The following is a 19,333-nucleotide window of genomic DNA, read 5'->3' on the forward strand; positions in this document are numbered from 1 at the left end:
CCCCCTTCCCTACAGAAGACCAGTCATGCTGCCAGGCTGGAGCAAAGAGGTGCCATCAGAGGGAGGCACCGCCCACTAGGCTACCTGCCGTAACACAGCGCCCAGCTCGAGGCTCTGCCCTTCACAAGCTGATACTTCTGGTGAAACACTTGCCCATGAATAACTCTGACTTAAAAAACAACTGCAGAATCAGAAGAGGCCAAACTAAGCTCATTATTTTAGACATGAAAGCAGCCAGTAGTGGGACTAACGCTCCTCTATCGCCATTTACCCACTGCTCTGTCACTTCTCCCTTAAACGTGGGAGCCCTGCAGTCCCAGACAGGAATGGAAGGTCAGCCTCACCATCCTTGTCACGAGGCAAATGCTGGGCCGGGCTACTTGGAACGTACACTGAGAGTTTGGGGGGAAGTTGTCTTACTAAATAAACCCTTACTGGATGTTCCTCTGAAGCGTATCAGAGCCTGAGGCCAAAGGAAAAATCAGCCCCACTGTCCTGTCTCTATTTAAAATTTTATATTTTGTTCTTCGTGGATTTTTTTGGACTTATTTTTGATTGTTAAATAATGTTACATTAAAATATGACTTATCTTGCCCTAACTGGTTTGGCTTAGTGGATAGAGCGTCGGCCTGCTGACTGAAAGGTCCCAGGTTCGATTCCAGTCAAGGGCATGTACCTTGGTTGCGGGCACATCCCCAGTAGGAGGTGTGCAGGAGGCAGCTGATCGATGTTTCTCTCTCATCGATGTTTCTAACTCTCTATCTCTCTCCCTTCCTCTCTGTAAAAAAATCAATAAAACATATATTTTTTAAAAATATGACTTATCTTGATGACTGAGGGTTTTTGGCATCCCCTTAAATTTTGTGCCCAAAGTGAGTGCCTCACTCCCCTCACCCAGGCCCCAGCCCTGCTCTGCACCCTTTTTTCTCACAGAGAATCCATTGTCTGCCCCAATTACGTTCTTGCTACACTGAGTTTCCCTGGCATTTAACATTATATTCTGCCTGCACAAACTCGTTAGTGATCCCCTCATTACAGCTCTACCCTGATTGCTTCAAAAGTCAATGACTGCTTATTGCCTGGGAAATTCAGATTACCTTTCTGGTTTACCTGAAAAGCAACCTGTCTTTCCTTACTGTCCCCTTCCAGCCTGTGGCCCACAGACGTCCCTGCATAGCTCAGCCTCTTCCAGCTGCAGTTTCTGCACATACACTGTCCCGCCACTTCTCTCTCACGTCACTCCCCGTTCTTAATGCTGGTTTCTCTCCCCAGCTATTCTGTGAGAGTCTCATCTCTTTGAACTTGGCAGTATCTTTAAAACACAACCTTTCCTCTTTGCTAAAACCTCCATGACAGCATCTCTTAGAGTAATTTCCCCCTGAGCTATTTTAGTAATGACAACAATTTCATAAAATTAAAGTCATGAGAGTGGATGTGAATAGTGCTAGAAATAGTCTCAAAGTGAAAAGACCACTTTCATCAGCTTCCTTCAAATTCACGCTTGAATTTCTTCATTTTCAACCCAAACCGAATTCTTCGTGTTCTAGAAGACTTGAGGACTGCCTTGGTCCACTGTATTCCTTTTTCTTTTCCCTTATGCCTTCTTTGGCCTGCTTTCTACACTTTTCTGTCTCTCTAAAAACACAGGTTCGGCCCTGGCTGGGTTGTTCAGTGGTTACAGCACCACCCTGTGGACTGAAGGGTCCAGGGTCCAATTCCTGGTCAAGGGCATGTACCTCAGTTTCGGGTTTGACCCCATTCAGGGAGTGTACGAGAGGCAACCAACCGATGTGCCTCTCTCATGTCGATGTTTCTCCCTCTCTCTCTCTTCCCCCCCTTCTTACCTCCCTCCCTTCTACTCTATCTGAAAATCAATGGAAAAAAATATCCTTGGGTGAGGATTAAAAACACACACACACACAAAAAAAAACCCCATACAGGTTTGTGATCACTTCCAAAGGTAATCTTTTAACCATAGATTTAGTATTTGAAGAGAGGCTGCTTATATCAGGATACTTAGAAGTGGTAGGATCCTGACTAGTTTGGCTCAGTGGATAGAGCATCGGCCTGCTGACTGAAAGGTCCCAGGTTCGATTCCGGTCAAGGGCATATACCTTGGTTGCAGACACATCCCCAGTAGGAGGTGTGCAGGAGGCAGCTGATCGATGTTTCTCTCTCATCAATGTTTCTAACTCTCTATCCCTCTCCCTTCCTCTCTGTAAAAAAGTCAATAAAATATATTTAAAAAAAAAAAAAAAGAAGTGGTAGATAGGACACCCTTATTTCCTGGTCCTCGTATTGCCACTCAAAAGGAATTTCCTAGAGTAATATATCCCCAGCTTCTCCCCCATTGCTTATCCAGCCTTCCTCACAAATGGAAAAATAAGGTATCTGACTGGTGAGAGTCGAAGGACCTGGCCTGCTCAGCCTAGCCTGCAGGAAGTAGGGCCTTGAGGACTGACTCCAGCTGTGAATAAGCCTATCAAATGTAAGGGTCTAGCGTGTGATCCATAAACAATGCACGTGGCTATCGTGGTCTCCATCTTCCTGACCCCTGGGAGCAGAATGAAGAGGTCGGATTTTTAACCCTGCAAAGCCCTGGAAGGATGATGGCTCACACAGCACCCAGGAACCCGTGGGGAAGTAGGGGAAGGCAACCAGGCAACCGGAACATGGGTGTCAGTGGGTGAAGATCCCGAGGTGAGGATCGTACCGGAAAACTGGGCTCAGGAGGATGCCAGGGCAACCCTCTGCATTATGGGGCACCTTCCACTCGGTTAAAATTCCTCATCCTACCATGGATGAGACACATGGTTTTCCTCAAGGTTTCCCGTCCATTGTTAGACCACAATTAGACTTCCATCATCTAAGAAATCGCTTGGGGAACCTCTCATATTATCTGGGGGGAATGCAGTGATGTACAATATTACTAAATTAAGATTGGGCACTTTTGGTTTGGCCGATACTTTGTAACATTTGAATGGTATTAAGGCAGTTTAATCTTCCCTCAAGTTATAGTGTCGAAGATGCTGACCCGCAAGACTGTGAAAAGGCTGGCTCGAGGCTGTATAATCAACCAGAGGCAGGGCTATAAACGGAAGACCGAGCTTGTACGGCTAATGTACTACTTATCCCACTGAGTGTAGGTGCTTCCCAGCCACCAAGTCATGTGTGACTACTATTCTGTCTGGTCTAAAGTCTGGGGGCTGAAAAGAGCATCTTTATGGGTAAAGATGGAGAAAGAGACCAAGACTTCCAACTAAGTCTATCCTCTGTCAAAGGTAAGGGCTGGTGATTTGAAGGGGAAGTGATTTTCAGCAAAGCCTTTGACTCAGCCCCCGCATGATTTACTTTACTGAAAAAAATGAGGACACAACCTTGGTACATAACTGGCTAGAATGTGATTTTGAGCATGGTGACGACAGTCAGCAATATTGTATTATATACTTGAAAGTTTCTAAGACGGTAGATCTTAAAAATTCTCACCACACACACACACACACACACACACACACACACACACACCCCTAAGTGAAGTGATGGGTGTGTTAACTAACCTTATGGTGGTATTCATTTTGCAGGATCTATGCTTAGCAAAGCATCACACTGCACACCTTAAACATACACAATATTACATCAGTTATATCTCAGTATGGCTGGGGATCTAATGTACAGCATGATGACTACAGTTAATAATACTGTAGTGTATATTTGACAGTTGATAATAGAATGTCTTATTCTCACAAAAAACAAAAAAAATGTTCACTGCGTGAGGTGATGTCTTAGCCAACTTTAACATGGCAATCATCTCACAATAGATACGTGTATCAACTCACCACACTGTACACCTTAGAGATACACAATGTTATTCGTCAGTGATAACTCAGTAAGGCTGGGGGAAAAGGAAAGAATGTGATTTTCAATCTTTTGAAAATTGATACAAGCCTGCATGTCTTTGGCTTTGGAATCCTAGTTCCCTTCTAGAAGTGGTGTATAGCACACACCGAATCATTTTCAGTGAAAGCTAATACATAAAATTCATTTTGTCGGTCACCTTTATAATATCCTTTAAAAAAGAAAATGCTCGCTATTTTTAAGCCAAGATTTGAGAGTGGGGATCATAAAGTCACCGATGTGCACATCATCCCCCCGCCAGTGAGGGGGCTCTGGGAGGCTGCAGCCAAGGCGGGCAGCCCAGAGCCAGCCAGTTTCTCGGTTGCTTCTGAAGCTGCTTGGTCCCAGGAAGACCTAAGAAGATACCACTGGAAATCTTCCCGCCCCTGTGGGTGCAGTCAGTGCTGGAGGCACACACCAGTGGCTGACTGGAAAGGAGGGAACCGGATGAGTGAGGGAGAAAGTAACCAGAAGGCAAGAGTTGAACGTGAGTAGGGGACAGGAGTCAAATCATTCGGGGTAACTGTAAGGATGCTCATCTTGCCAAAAGATGTGGGGAGCTGCTGAAGGACTGTAAAGAGAGGTCTACCAGGGTCCATCTGGATTTTAATAAGATCACATGCTCTGTGGTTAAGACAAGACTTGGGAAGGTTAGACTGGCAGCAGGAAGACTGGTTAGAAGACCACTGTAGTTGTCTTGGGGAAAGACGATCCAACTGGTAGCAAAGAGAGTGAGAGAGATCAAGGCTATCTCAAAATTCAAATGCTGCCCTAGCCAAATGCTGCCCTAGCCGGCTTGGCTCAATGGTTAGAGCGTCGGCCTACGGACTGAAGGGTCATGGGTTTGATTCAGATCAAGGGCATAAGCCGGGGTTGCAGGCTCAACCCCCAGTAGGGGGGCGTGCAGGAGGCAGCTGATCAATGATTCTCTCTCATCACTGATGTTTCTGTCTCTCTCCCTCTCCCTTCCTCTCTGAAATCAATAAAAATATATTTTTAAAATTTTCATATGCTAAGTATGCTTATCAAGCATAAAATAAAACTAAGTGGAATATCAGGACGTATTAAAAAGGAAGCTAGAATGTGGGTAACATCTTGAACTTATCTCTTCTTTCGTTTGTATTCACCACTGGGTAGAACCCTATGAGAACATCATTACAGTTTCCAGAATATAAGGAAGACGTGGAAACCTGGATATTATCAGCAAATGTTGGACATATGTAGAAGAAACAATTGAAGGAAGTGTGCTTAATAACCCAGAGAAAACTGAAGTATGACTTGGTTCATTCACTAAGAACATTCTATGGGATAGCTGGTGGTTTCTCAAACTTTGTATGCAATCAAATCAACTGGAAAGTTTGTTAAAATCTCTAGGCCGGATCCCAGAGATCCTGACTTCAACAGGGAAGAGTCCAACCAATGCTCCCCACGTCACCCTCATGAAACTGATACAAACGGTGCTCTGACCACACTTTGAAAAGTGCTGGGTCCTGCTCTCAAAAGTCAGACGGAAGTTATAGGCCCACAACAGGAGTCCAGGAGAGTGGAGGGGGTGGGGTCATGCAAGAGGAATGCTCAATTCTACCTAGGGGATTAGAGTAAGTTGGGGGCAGGGTAGTCAAGGGAGGTTTGGAAGGAAGTCTTTAAGGGTGTAAAGGATTTTCCACACCCAGAAGTCTTCAACAAAGCATAATACAAAACTGTACCCAGGAGATTGCTTGTCTCCCCTCAGCTCAGTTCATTGCTTTGCAGGCCTGCTCCATTTTTTATCTGAAACATGTAAAGAAGTTTCATGCTCTGTTTTTTATTAATGTGATTTAATTAAAACATTTTCTATGTTAACATATTTCAAAGCATAAAGACCAGTATACAATCATATTTTCTGCTGCTAAAATTAACTTTTAGTTTACCCCAACACCTAAATTTCTGGGACTACATGTGACCCATGTTTGTTGAATGAAGGAATGATTGGATGAAAACAGTAACTCGTAAGGTGGGTGGGTGGAAAGAGATCAACCAAAGAACTTGTATGCATATATGCATAACCCATGGACACAGACAATAAATAGAGTGGTGAAGGCGGGACGGGCTACAAGAGGTCAATGGGGGGAAAAGGGGAGACACATATAATACTTCCGACAATAGAGATTAAAAAATTAATAAAGATATTTGATAATAAAATTTTAAAAAAGAAAATAGTAATGCGAGAAGTAAAATGGGCATCACTATATTATTAGATTTCCTTATTTAGAGCTGTATTTAAAAATTGCAAGTTTTTACTTAAGTATGTTTCTGCTTTTAGGCAGAAATGGATTTTAGAAAATCTCTCAAGTAGCTCTTACTCTTAGAGGAGTCTGTGAAAGCTCAGTTTTTCAAGGAAATTAAGGGGAATATTGACATACCCCCAGATAAGATACCCCGATCTATTCTAAAACCACACCTAGATCAATTTCTCTCCTAATGAAAGGTCAATAGATAGAAACTTTTAACTCAATTTAGAGTCCAATAGTACATTAACACTTCCTTTAGAAGTTTAGCCAGAAATGAACACATGATGAGAACTATGTTAACCATAAAGGAAGCTACAAAAAGGCACAAGAACTTTCCAGACCAAAGTATAGCAACAAAGACTGGGAGAAATGAACAGCTTAAAAAAAAAAATGATAGCACAGTTATGGCCTATGAAGTTCAGGAAGGTCTATCAAAAGATCCATATCTTCTGAAATTCAAAATGATTTTATTCTTCTGAAACATATCAAAGACCAACATGTGACTTCTATGATGAGAATACCAGGAATAAATCAAAAAAGCAAATTTATGTCCTATAAAATCAAAGGGCCTACTTATATAAAGTGATCAAATCTCTCTGAATTTTAGAATGTGAAATAGTTCAACCCAAATTATATAACATTCTTCTTCTCCCATTAAATCACATTATTTCAGTGTATATGTATATTCTTAATATACATTTTTATTTTAAATGATTTTCTGGACCTAGAAACAAAACTGGAAAAAAAAGGGGAAGGGGGATAAAAAGCAAAGTAATTTATCCAGTGATATACATCAGAGCCAGGAAAAAGATTTGTGTCTCCAGTCTTCTTACTCAAGTGATACTTCTACAGGTTTAAAATCTCTTCGCCAAGGAAAAAAGGTATTACTTATTAAGTGAGGTTTAAATGGAGGACCACATTAATCTAATTCTCTCTAATCTTCTGTAGACATTCACAGATTAATAGAATGAGAGATAAAAGGGATCATATAATACAAGGCCATTCCCTCTAAAATATCCCAGAGAGATGGAAGTATTGGAAGAAAACTCACAAACCTTCCAGTTCAACTGTGTGCTATAGTAATTACTCATTTGTCTGGCTTCCAATTTCCATGAGGACACATAATGGGATTATCTTGTTCACTGTGCATCAAGTACAGGGCTTAGAACATAGTAGGGCTTCAATAAACATTTTCAGAAGGGCTGAATTAATAAATCTGTCATCTTGCAGATGAGAAAACTAGCTCAGACAAGTGACTTGCCTTGACGTCAAAACTTGAGGTCTTCCAGTCTCATTGGCCAGAGCTCTTGCACTCTACTCATTTTCACCCATGACCATCAAATCTTAAGAAAAATCCATTCCACTCTGGACATTTCTATTACCTTGGTCCAAAGAAATGACACAGAGAAAGCCTATTTTCTAACTGGAGACAACACTTATTCTCTCCCTATTCTGGGTCATATTTGAATGGCATGTTATTTCATGCCTTCACTATCCTATCACATGTCAACAGATATGGCTGTTTGCTCTACAGGAGCAGCATCCATAACTGAAATGTCCAGGTCTGCCCATGGCAGAACACAATGAGAATGTGGTCTCTCCCAATAGACCTGCTGTGCATGCTTTTGATGTAACCACAGCAGCACAGATTTTGGCTTCCTGTTGCCTCGTTTGTATGCCCACACGAGCTGCTGTTAGATGGAATGTCCTCTACCTTATATCTTTGCAGTTAATTTTCTGAATATAAGTATAGGAGTGTCTATTTATCCCTACTAAATCACATCTTGTTTGGTTCATTTCTCTTGCTTATGTTTCAGAATCTGGATTCTGTCATTCAGCATATTATTTGTCCAACCTAGTTTTGGTAATGCTACAAATTTGATAAGTATGCCACTGATACCTTTATCGAGGTAATTATTGTCCTATCTGGGTAAATAATAAAAATAGCTAATCCTTATATAGCACTTACTATGTGCCAGGCACAGTTCCAAGCCCTGTTAACTCATTTTATTCTCACTAGAAACTGATGAAGTAGGTGTGATTCTTTTCTCACATGTGAGATTTAAAAACGGCGATACAGAGAGGTTAAGTAATTTACCCAGGGTCACACAGTTAGTGAGCAGCAGATCTGGAAACCCAGCTAGTCTGATTCCAAAGTCCTTGATCTTAATTACTAAGTTATGCTGCTTCTCACTATTATCATGCACCTTTACTGACAGCCTTCTTAGGCTGAAAGGGATCCATTAGTCAACAATCCTTGGGTAAAGCTGCCGATCATTCACAAAATTATATAACTGTAATTTCTGATAACCCAAGTTTCTCTGTCTTGAGGTTTTTGCCACATGCTTTTTTTGAAAACGAAGTGCTATATAGCAGCAATTTTCAACCATTTTCATCTCATAGCACACAAACTAATTACTAAAATTCTGTGGCACATCTAAACTAAAAAAAAAATAGGTATAATTTTGTTTCATTCACACTGGATGGCTATTGTTGTGTTGGCTGTTGTCATTTTTTATTTCACAATCTAAGGGAAAAGAGGTCAGGTATTGCATGTTTTAAAAATTCTTGCGATATACCGGTTGAAAATTGCTGCTATATACCATAAACTGACCTGTCTAGTACTCCCTCGTTTTCCTTTGTGCAGCCTCAACCAGACTATGAAGTCCTGGGATCCAGCCCCTCTCTATGTCTCTTATGTCTCCCGTAGCACCTCCTACATGAGCACACAACAGAAGTTCAAGTTTTATCCTGGATAGACAGGTAGTAAAAGCCAAGCAGATTTTTCCGAGTTTAATACTGCAGGAAATATAAGGACGAAGTTTGAAATAGGGAAGTGGGGAGAGACACCACTTCAGCTCTTCAGGTTTCAAATTCTCTACCACGGGGATTCTCTGACATAAACAGAACAGGATGTATTGATCTCCAAGCCAATGGCCATGCAAGCTTAACCCCTTATCTCCCAGTCCCATTCTCCTGCTCACCCCTTTCAAGCCTCTCCTACCCTCATGGAAGGGATTCTATAAATCTTTGAAAAGCATGGCCTGTACTTCACCCCACTTGCATTTGCCAAGGTGCCTGGCAGAGCATGGGTGTGGAGTTTAATAAATGCTTGTTGAAATGAACCCTCCACCAAACTCCACTTACAGATTTTACTATCAGCAGCCCCTTCACAGTCATATTCAAGGTTGGGGGGAAATAGCCCTGGCCAGTTTGGCTCAGTGGATAGGCATTGGCCTGCAGACTAAAGGGTCCTGGGTTTGATTCCGGTCAAGGGCACATGCCCGGGTTTCAGGCTCGAGCCCCAGCAGGGGGCGTAAAAGAGTCAGCTGATCAATATTCTCTCTCGTCATTGATGTTTCCATCTGTCCCTCTCCCTTCCTCTCTGAAATCAATAAAAATATATTAAATATATATGTGTGTGTGTGTGTGTGTGTGTGTATGTATGTATGTATATATATATATATGTGTATATATATAGTTGGGGGAAATAAAACTTAGCCAGTCAGGATGAACACACACAAACTAGAACTTTCTCCTCTGGAAGACAACAATCCAACACATTGAAAAACAAAATGACTTAGACCTTACAAGATGAGAAGACAACAGTGGACTAAACAGTTCTAAGCTATTTATATGTTTGGGGGAGGGGGGCATATCCAAGTTTTCCTTCGTTGTTTTTTTCTCCTCTAATTGGCTACCTGTCTATTCCTTAACTCAAATTTTCATCTCACTACCATTCCTAGCAAGTGGGAGACAAATCTGAAAACAGCAGTAAAGATCAGAATTGGAGATACCAAGGAAAGTCTATTTCTCTTTATTTTTTCTCTCATTTCCTTCAGAGACCTGGCACTTTTGCTGCTAGAGGATCTTCTGATTTTTCACATGGAAGTCAAAACAGATTTTGGCTACATTAGAACATTTTTTTTTCAAGAGCATAATATACAACTTTCCTTCTTAACACTTAAAAACCTACAGATCTTTCTTTATCTAGACCATCATGTATAATCAGCTCCCACATTTCATTTCCCATTTTCTTAAGAATTGCTATTCTGCATGATTTACTCCAAGGCCAATAAGTAACTATGCCCAACTCAGAAATATTGCCTACTTCCAGACTGGCAGCCATTTAATGAATAATTAACCACTCCTTACTTTCTATCAGGGATGCTTGTATTACCAGGGTAAAGTTATCCTTTATGTCTAAACAATGTCATAAAACAGGCCTTTGCCAGAAAGACACCCTCATTTATCACACGAAATGCCATGTGGTATTAACAAGGTCGATACTGTTTGTTTAATATATTTTGCTTTCATAGGGGCTTGAAATGATTTGTTTTTGCAGCTGTAACAGAGTTAAATTAGGGATTTAGCTCCGGTTGAGCTAGTTGAGCATATATAACAAATAACAACCAGGAGCTATTACATAGCTGCCTGGAGGGCTTTGGTCATCTCCCCACAATTTACAGCATCCTTGGAGTACTGAGTTACACCACAAGCAGCCAGATTCTATCCTTAAATAATCAATCCCCACTTCGCAGGAACTAAGGGGAGACTAAATAATTCAAATGTCTATTTCTTACAACACCCATCCCCAACATATAAATGCTATTAGTGCACAGATTTTTTTTTTTAAGTTGAGTAATGAATTTAAGAGAAAAATCTTAGTTCAAAGACTACTTTCAGACATCCGTTCCCACAAATGAGAAACTTTAAAAAAAACACTTTTTTGACCTTAAAGCACCAATAATCAGCCCCCCTTCCTCTTTCTCTCTTCTCACACTGCTGTTTTGCCTTACATGGAGCAGGGGGAGAGGAGGAAGTTGGCTCCAAAGATAAACTTGTCAAAAGCCTGCACTACAATACTAATGCCTCTCTACCTGTTTGTGAATGTCAGCTGGGAGCAAGCTCTGAAAAGCTTTGGGGGAAAAAAGCAAGGGGGGGAGGGAGGGGGCAAAGAAAAACTAGAGGCTAGCAATTCAAACAAAAATGAAATCTCTCTCTCTCTCTCTCTCTCTCTCTCTCTCTCTCTCACACACACACACACACACACACACACACACACACACACACACACACTCAGACACACAAAGAGAGGGAAAAAGTGCTCCCCCAGCTCAGGTCCTAACAACATACTTCTTTATCAGAGGTTCATTGTCAATCAATTAGCCAAGGCAGCAGGGGTCTGTGAGGTGGGGGCTCCCGGGGAAACAATGGGCAGCCCTGTTGTATTACTATTTAATCACTTTTGCTAAATAAATAGAGCAGCCCCGAGGTGCTGTCATGTCAAGGGAATTTATAACAACAAAAAAAACTTCATTTTTCATTGGTCATTCCTTTTTTCCCCTCAGGACAAGAGAGGATTATTACTGTAGCCTTAAGTTCCATCTTTGTGTTTCTTGCCTTTGATTCCCACTCGGACCCTGCCACTTTCTGGCACTAATTTGTCAGGCTGAACAAAGAGAGGATTTGTACCTCCTGTAAGGTCTCAATTAGGAATGGCTTCTGCTGTATTATGTGCCATTCAGAGAGGACACAATGCCGGTAATTACAGGAATTTGCACTAAATGGCTGAAGAATTCACAGCAAAACTTCCCCCCACCCTCCCCACCTTGGGTTTACCCCTCCCAAAGGCTGGGCGGGGGGGGGGGGGGGGGGGAGCAGGAGGAGGAAAGCAAAAAGCTCTTAAAGCCAGAGAGACGTAATTACCAACAGCAGCCCCAAGAGGTTAAACAGCAGCCGAAGAAGTAAACCCATGAAAACTGACAGTGTGACAATGGCGAGGGATCCCCAGGGCTCACTCTTTCTTGCAGCCTCTTCCTTGTCAACTTCAGAATCAGGAACATTGCCCCACAGTGGGCCGTCTGATTTCACTTCCAGATTACAAAGCAGTAAGGAAAGGCATGCTTTAAAAGGCGAGCTTTGCGTCTCCCTGATGCAGCGTAAACGAGGCCCTGGGCCCTTTTATTTATGGTTCTGGACTCAATTGCTAGGTTTCTTGATTGTGGGGAAATTACAGGAAAAAAATATCTGTGTGTACTAGTGCCAAGAAAACCTTATCTATTGAGGGGAAATCGGTATGTACACACGTTGAATTCCCGAGGAAAACAGGGCTGCTGCCGCCTCACGTGACAGCTCTCTGTAAGCAGCCCAACTTAGAAGCACTTATAGGTACCTAGTTTATAAATATTTTAATAAGCCGCATAATCATTTGCCTTAGCATTAATATTTTAATAGCACAGATTCCCCATTGCCAAACACAATTTTGAATCCCAACCGGCAACTTCACTAACAATGTGGACCTCATCTTCTGCTGCAGAGGTGTTTCTGAAAAGCTGCACTGAAGCGCCACCAAATTTTCCCTAAACACCGCTGTCCTCACCTGCTCCTCTGCTCAGAACCTCCTGCAGCTTCAGGGTCGGACATTAGGTTCAGCCTTTCCAAACTGCCCGGTTTTTGTAGGTCGACAATAACCCATATCTGCAATTTCCTACAGTCCACCTGGCATACCTCTGACAGTTCTCTAACCCCAGGTGGGCCTGCCTTCTCGAGCTCTTGTCTCAGTTGCCATTTGGCATCCACAGAGTGATTATATAAATAATGTCTGGCTTCCCTAGTGGAATGCAAGTTCCATGAGAGCAGGGACCACGTCCACGTCCTTGCAGCACTGACTTGCCCAGGGGCACCCATTTCAAGGCACCTGGTCAGAGACTTGTAACACAATAAATGATAGGATGGAAGAAGTTAATTTTCAAAGCCATATTTTCAGAAAGAGGGGAGAGCATGTATAAAGGCTGTGGAGACGGGACTGACCAAGGTAAGTTCCAGAACGGCGAGAAGACCACCGTGGCTGGGGCTTCCCAAGCAGAGGGCGGCCATCGAGCTGAGAGGAAGTCGTGGACCAAACCGCCCATAATCAAATACAACTATAAAAAGTTCAAGCACATGCTAAGAAATACGCAGTCATATATAAGCATGTATTTTCAAAACCATAACCTCAGACATTTTTGGATGGTTGTGATCCATTTTCTCTGCAGGGGTACTTTAAGTTTTGAAGAATATAGAAAATTCTTCACCTACAGAAAGAATTTAGTGCAATAAGGCCAACGGCACTATTTTGTAGATTTAAAAGCCAACGTTTGTGGCTCCCCTGAATAGCAACTGAATGACATCATTAATAAAGAGCTACTCTAGTGCAATCTTCCACTTTTAAGGCTTATTCATCAAAAATATTCACAGGGGGAGGGACTAAGTGGACGTAAAAACTTACAGTCTAAAGAGGCTCACTAAAACCATGAAATATTGTGAATTAGCTTCTCCTTACAATAACAGACAAAGCCAAGACTCAACTAAAAACAACTTACTGGACTTGTTGGCCTTCTGGAAGGTAAACATGCTATGGAACCAGCTTCTTCACCAAATGAGTGTTTTTATGAGAATGCAAAGCTGGGGAACACAAGTACTACACGGAGAAGCAGCTGGTTTACATTAACTGTGTTTGTAAGAAACATAGATCAATTTTTAAAGTTCCATCTGCTATAATAATCCCTGATATAATGAACAGCCTCCCAAGTAATTTAAAAAACATTCCGAGTTTTGCTTAACAAGTTTCTGCCTTTTTCTTTTGAGACTCTGCCCCCTACAGGAGATGCGGTATTCCCACCTGAGGTAGGAAGCAAGTGTTCCAGGCACAGGCAAAGAAGGAAAATGAAGGCAGCCCAGTAAAACCACTCGTGTCACAAAGCAACTAAGCATAGCAGTTTCTGATGGAGGAGAGAGCAAAGAAATGAAACGAAAATGTTGGACTTGGGGACTGGCCACACTACACAAATTAGGATTGACGTGTCCCCACCCCAAATTAAAAACCCGCCTGCACCGTATTAAAACTCCAAACCAAAACGTTAAGGTGAAAGCTGAGCAGAGCAAATGAGTTTTAGACCACCTTACCCGTCTCCTGGATTCCTCACTGCCACCCATCCCACCTATGCTCCAACCAACCAACTGTAGTGAGCACAGCCAAGGGAGGCACCCAAAAACATGGCACCCAAAGCAGCCGCCCCAAAGTTCCACCCCTGCCCGTTATCTAGTCCTTTTCCTGTTCTCTTCTACTTAGCATCCTTCTCCGGCCTCTCCACTCACCTTTGTCTTTTCCTGTTTCATTTATGCACTGCCTGTGGGATGGTACCCTCCGCCGGCATTTCTCCTCCCTTGGTCTGAGTGCTAGGGCGCTGCTAATGCAGCACAAAACAGCGCTCACGTCCCGGGAAGCAAACTCACGAGAGGGAGGTGAATTAGGCAACAACCAGGTGACGATCCTTATGTTACACCTGAGGCTTTTCTTCCCCTTTTACTAGAAAGTTTCCAGTTCATCTACTCACATCTTGAGAGCTAACCTGAGCTGTTCTCCCTGATTGCAATAACAAGCACATTTGTTGAACCTGTCAGCGATCTAAAGCCAGAGAAGTGTACTGTAATTCCAGAATGTGCACAAAGCAAGCTCTCAGTAAATTACTGTCGAATGTCGGGACTTTGAAATATACTCCATCAACTAGTATAATCAAATACCGAAGTATCAATCATCCGTAAGGAACTGCACTAAAACCAGTGTCTCCTTATTTCAAAACCATTTTCCAGAGTCAATGGCTGGCTCACGACAGGCCTTCCCCACCTGCGCCTGCGGGTGTATGTGCTCATCACCCAGTTCGGCTTCCTCGCTGGCTGAGTGTTTCCAACCTCTCCAACCCCACAGGCAAGTTCCTGCTTCCAGTCCCTGAGGCCCTCCAGGCAAAGCAGGGACAATTAAAGCTGCCTGCCTGGTCAATTTCTTGTCACAAATAGTGGGGTTTAGCAAAAGGTATACAGATTAGGTATACAGATTTGGTTTACTGCTTTGGGGAAGGTGAGAGGCCTGGGGAGTAGGGGAGAGAAGCAGGGACAGGGTTTTAAGAAGTAACAGATGATTAGCCATGACTCCACTGTCTCTCGCCTTCCATGGCAGTTCCAGAAGCCCCCACTTCCCCAGGATGAGGCACAGGCCCATCGTGACTCAGAGGTCATCTGCTTAGTCACCACCCACCCTCCACATTTCTGTCGAGGCTGACTCCGTAGATTCCACCTTAACAGGATCTGACAAGGTCATGAGCCATGGCAATGCCTGACCATGGACATGTTCCTTGCCTAAGAATGTCAGTCGTCAGCTCTGGGCCTGAAGGTCTCTTAGGAGACAGTCGTGACCTCCACATTCAGTGACCTTGATTTAAGGAAGCAGAGACGCAGGAGGCCTAGTCTAGTGAGGCAATGGTGTGGCCAAGCCATTTTGAGTCTATGGGGTCTATCATCTCTGCTTCTATACTTACTTCACCAGCATGGCGTGAAGACAAACAGACGTTCTAATACAGCTTGTTAAACTGCAAGGAGTTGTGACTGGCCTACTGAGGGGATTTTTAAACCGAATTCTAATTGTGAGATTAATTTTAGGCTAAAAGGCTGCTTCCTACCTGCACATTTGAAGCTCTGAGCAGTGAGTCCTCGTTCCAAAGACAGAGTCGTCAGGATGCTGAGGAAGCTGGTGGTCACGGACTGCCGCTTGCTCTTCCTGAGTTCGTGCCCCCCCATCGGATCCTGGGGCTTGTTCCTCAGGGTGACTTGCAGGTTTTGCTCTGAACTCCTCGCCACATTGGCAGCAGTTTTCAGAGCTTCCATCCACTCCTGAGCCCTCTGCCGCGTCTCTGCACGGAGGCGGAGGACATCTTGGGGGAAAATGACTTGAAAGCAAGAGTCACAGTCATCCAGGTTGTCCATCTGGACAGCCAGACACACGTCCACGTTGTAGCTTAGCAGGGGGTCCTCGTCCAGCTTGCCGGGCTGAAAAGCCATGAGGTAGGCCCTGCTCAGCACAAACGTGAAAGCCTTCCAGTTGTTCTGCACGGTGAGCCTGTAGAGCGTCCCGGACTTGAGGACGTCCTGGTACTGTCTGGGGCTGTCCGTGACGGGGGACCGCGCGAGCAGCTCGCTGGGCTTCTGTAAACAATGGCTCTGTGTACAGTCAAAATGATAACCAGGCCCTGGTGAGTTTGCCAGCTCATCCTGCCGCCCCACGTCGCCAGGCACGGTGGCATGCACAACCTCCCAGAGCTTCTGCCCCCAGTCCAACGCCTCCCACGGGGACTCTGCCTTTAGCTGCAGCTGCGTGTTGTCATACAGAACAGTGTCCACCAGCCTGGCCTCGAGGTTGCCCAGGACAGATATGCTCTGGAAGTGGGAGAGCGGGTACGTGGCAGAGAGGCTCTGGTTCCCGCTGCTGTCGCGGCTGTAGAAGCACAAGTTGTAAGGTGAGAGTTCTGCGTAGCAGCTTTGCCAGTAGCTGTCATGGTCCTTCCTAATCTCCAGGTACCCTTTCTTCAGAATGTTTGGGAATGCCTGCTTGTGTTCTACAAAGAAAAAAACAAGACCAAAAGAGCAATGTATTCATTCATTCATATGAATAAATTAAGTGAGATGAAAAGGCAGGTGCAAGAAACCAAGTGGATCAGGAGTCGATACCTTTCTAGTTCAAACTCAACACAGTGGAGGTAATAAAATTACAAGATAGTCTTGATGTAACTGGGGAAATCTCAGGTCCAAAAAACTTAACTAGGGTGGAATAAAAAGTACAAAAGAATCAGGGAGAAAATGTGACATGCAGAAGTCTGTGTGGAAAACAGAAATACTACTGGGAACATGTGACTATCTGTGCCCTGCAGACCTGAGAAACAATTACACTGTGCCAGGATTTCTTGTTTTCTAGGTAACATTCTACAGAGTCCCAAATACACAAGACAGACTGTTCCTCCTGCCGCCTGGCCTGACTCCCTGCTAATTCTCATCTTTCTTCAGGTGCTGAAGCCAGGCAGGGCCGACAGAAAGGACAGAGCAGGAGTGTGCTGATCACTGATTCTGCTTCTCAGACGCCCTGTTAGTCTTCAAGGCCAGTTCATGAGCCTCCATCTTATAGCCTGTTCTCCAGACTTGACTCAACAAGCTCTCTCATTAGGTCTCTGCTTAGATAACAGTTCTCACCTCTGAGCTCAACTGTGCTTATGCTATTCCCTCCACTCACAATGATCCTTCCCACCACTTCTACCAGCTCCCAGACACTTGTCCTCACCACCCCCTCACAATCCCCACCCCCTGCCTGCACATGCACACCCCTGGATCAGTATCAGTTATATATTTAAATCCTCTTCCATGGGCTCTTATCAAGCTGTATTATAACCATTTATAATGCAACTAGAGGCCCGGTGCATGAAAATTCATGCACTAGAGGTGGGGGAGTCCCTCAGCCCAGCCTGCCCCTTCTCCACAGTCCAGGAGCCTCAGGGGCGGGAGGAAACCTGGCGATCAAGGGAAGGCAACGCCCCATCACACCTCTGCTGCTGCCACTGCCAGCAGCGCAAGCCTCGGCTGGCCCTGGTTACCTAAGCCTCAGGTGGCCCTAGGCGGCTGGGCAGCCGCCATCCAAGGCTTACCTGCACCTCGGGCCAGCCCTGGGTGGCTGGGGGGCTGAGGGGACTGGGGGACTCCAGAGGCAGGTGCACAGAGCGGCCGGTCCCGCCTCAGGACAGCCTTGCTGCGCCTGCTGCCCCAGTGGGGCTGAGGGGACTGGGTGCCGCCATCTTTGAGGGCGTGGCAGTCAATTAGCATATTCCCTCCTTATTGGCTGTGGGCGCTGCCATCTTTGAGGGCGTGGCAGGCAATTAGCATATTCCCTCCTTATTAGCTGTGGGCACCGCCAGCTTTTTGCAATGGTGCAAGGGTCAATTAGCATATTCCCTCTTTATTAGATAGGATACCTGGTACATAGTAGATGCTTTAAAAGAACTTGTTGAATTAGAAATAAAGCTTCTAGCACAATGCCCAGCATATAGTAGGTATAATTAATTCCCTTCCACACTGTTTCACAAGTTTATCTGGTCATGCCATCTCTAATCAATGACTAAATACAAACAAGTTTGATACTTTAATAAAAGAGGACATCACTTGGGAGATTTCCTGATACTTTTATCAGGCATGGAAATGATAACCCTGCAAGAGGAAGCAGTCCTCTCTGGTAGAGACTTTTATTCCTGACATGTTTCTCAACCTCTTTGCTGACACACATTGGACACAGCCATAAGCTAACTGACTCATTCCCAAGAGAAGACAAATCACACTCCCAAAGGGCGTGATTTCTGATCTTGGCTGAACAAAAGCCGAGTAACACAGATCTAGATCTTAAAATAGCAAACCAGAGAGAAAAGGAAAGAAATGAGGCAGAGAAGAGCCTGTTTCACCTGCTTTATATCTCTGGTCCTGACATTCATTTGTATTTCTGTGGTAACGCAAAAGCCACTGATTTATTGCAACCCACACTAATCCCTTTGTAGAAAGTGATAATGGATGCCTATTCTCAGGTTACCTTTCTGCTCTGATACTGCAATAAGGGCAGCAGTGCTGTTAGACACTGCTGCCGCCTCTCCCCTCTCATCTCCACCAGCACTGATGAGAGCTCCACCTTTTCCATAAGACTCCTAACCAAGCGACCCTCCATCCCCATCCCTCCTGCCCAGCGGCTCAGCTACACAGCCCTGAGTACAATAAAAATCACCTCTGTCGCCGTTAGCTAGGAATTTTCCTCTCCTTTTCTTTCCTGTTTGAGAGCTTTTTACAACAACTACCATGAACTAGAAATTCTACACTAATTGGGTCCAAACCAGTAGCAAACCTGACTAAATCCTCACTTCTTTCTAACTGTACCAGCGAGGGTGGTAGATGAGAAGTCCTGGGGTGAACTAGATGAGAAGTCTTCTGAGGGAGTCTCAAAAGCTCCCTTACCTTCCTGATGCAGAATAAGGGGTAAGGAATGCATTGTTTCAATAATTTTCCCGACCTCGGCTCAGATCTTTCTAAATAGGTATACTAACTGGAGACAGAAGAGAGGGCATAGGAAATGGCCCATACTTAAGGGCTGAGTTTGTAGTGTAATTTCTTGAAAAAGAAGAATCAAGAAAGCAAATGTGATCAGAAAACTATTCCCTGGGGTGTGTATTCCTCTCTGGAGTGCCTGTTTATATCAGACATTAATATTTGGGGTGTGAAGTATTAATTATCTTTTATTGTAGAGCACTGGAGAACTACCATTTCTCTAACAA

General features: G+C 44.0%; 1 protein-coding gene across 5 annotated transcripts in view; it reads right to left on the reverse strand.

Moving 5' to 3' along the window:
• The window catches only part of PLEKHM3 (pleckstrin homology domain containing M3), a 243,684-nt gene that overhangs the window by 189,197 nt on the left and 35,154 nt on the right, over positions 1-19,333 (reverse strand). For all 5 annotated transcript variants that reach the window (XM_080667586.1, XM_080667585.1, XM_080667584.1 and 2 more), the window contains exon 3: positions 15,662-16,594. In XM_080667586.1, coding sequence (XP_080523712.1) covers positions 15,662-16,594 — 933 coding nt within the window. The remainder of the gene's footprint in view (positions 1-15,661; positions 16,595-19,333) is intronic.

This window comes from Plecotus auritus (genome assembly GCF_963455305.1).
Source record: "Plecotus auritus genome assembly, chromosome: 5".
Lineage (NCBI taxonomy): Eukaryota > Metazoa > Chordata > Mammalia > Chiroptera > Vespertilionidae > Plecotus > Plecotus auritus.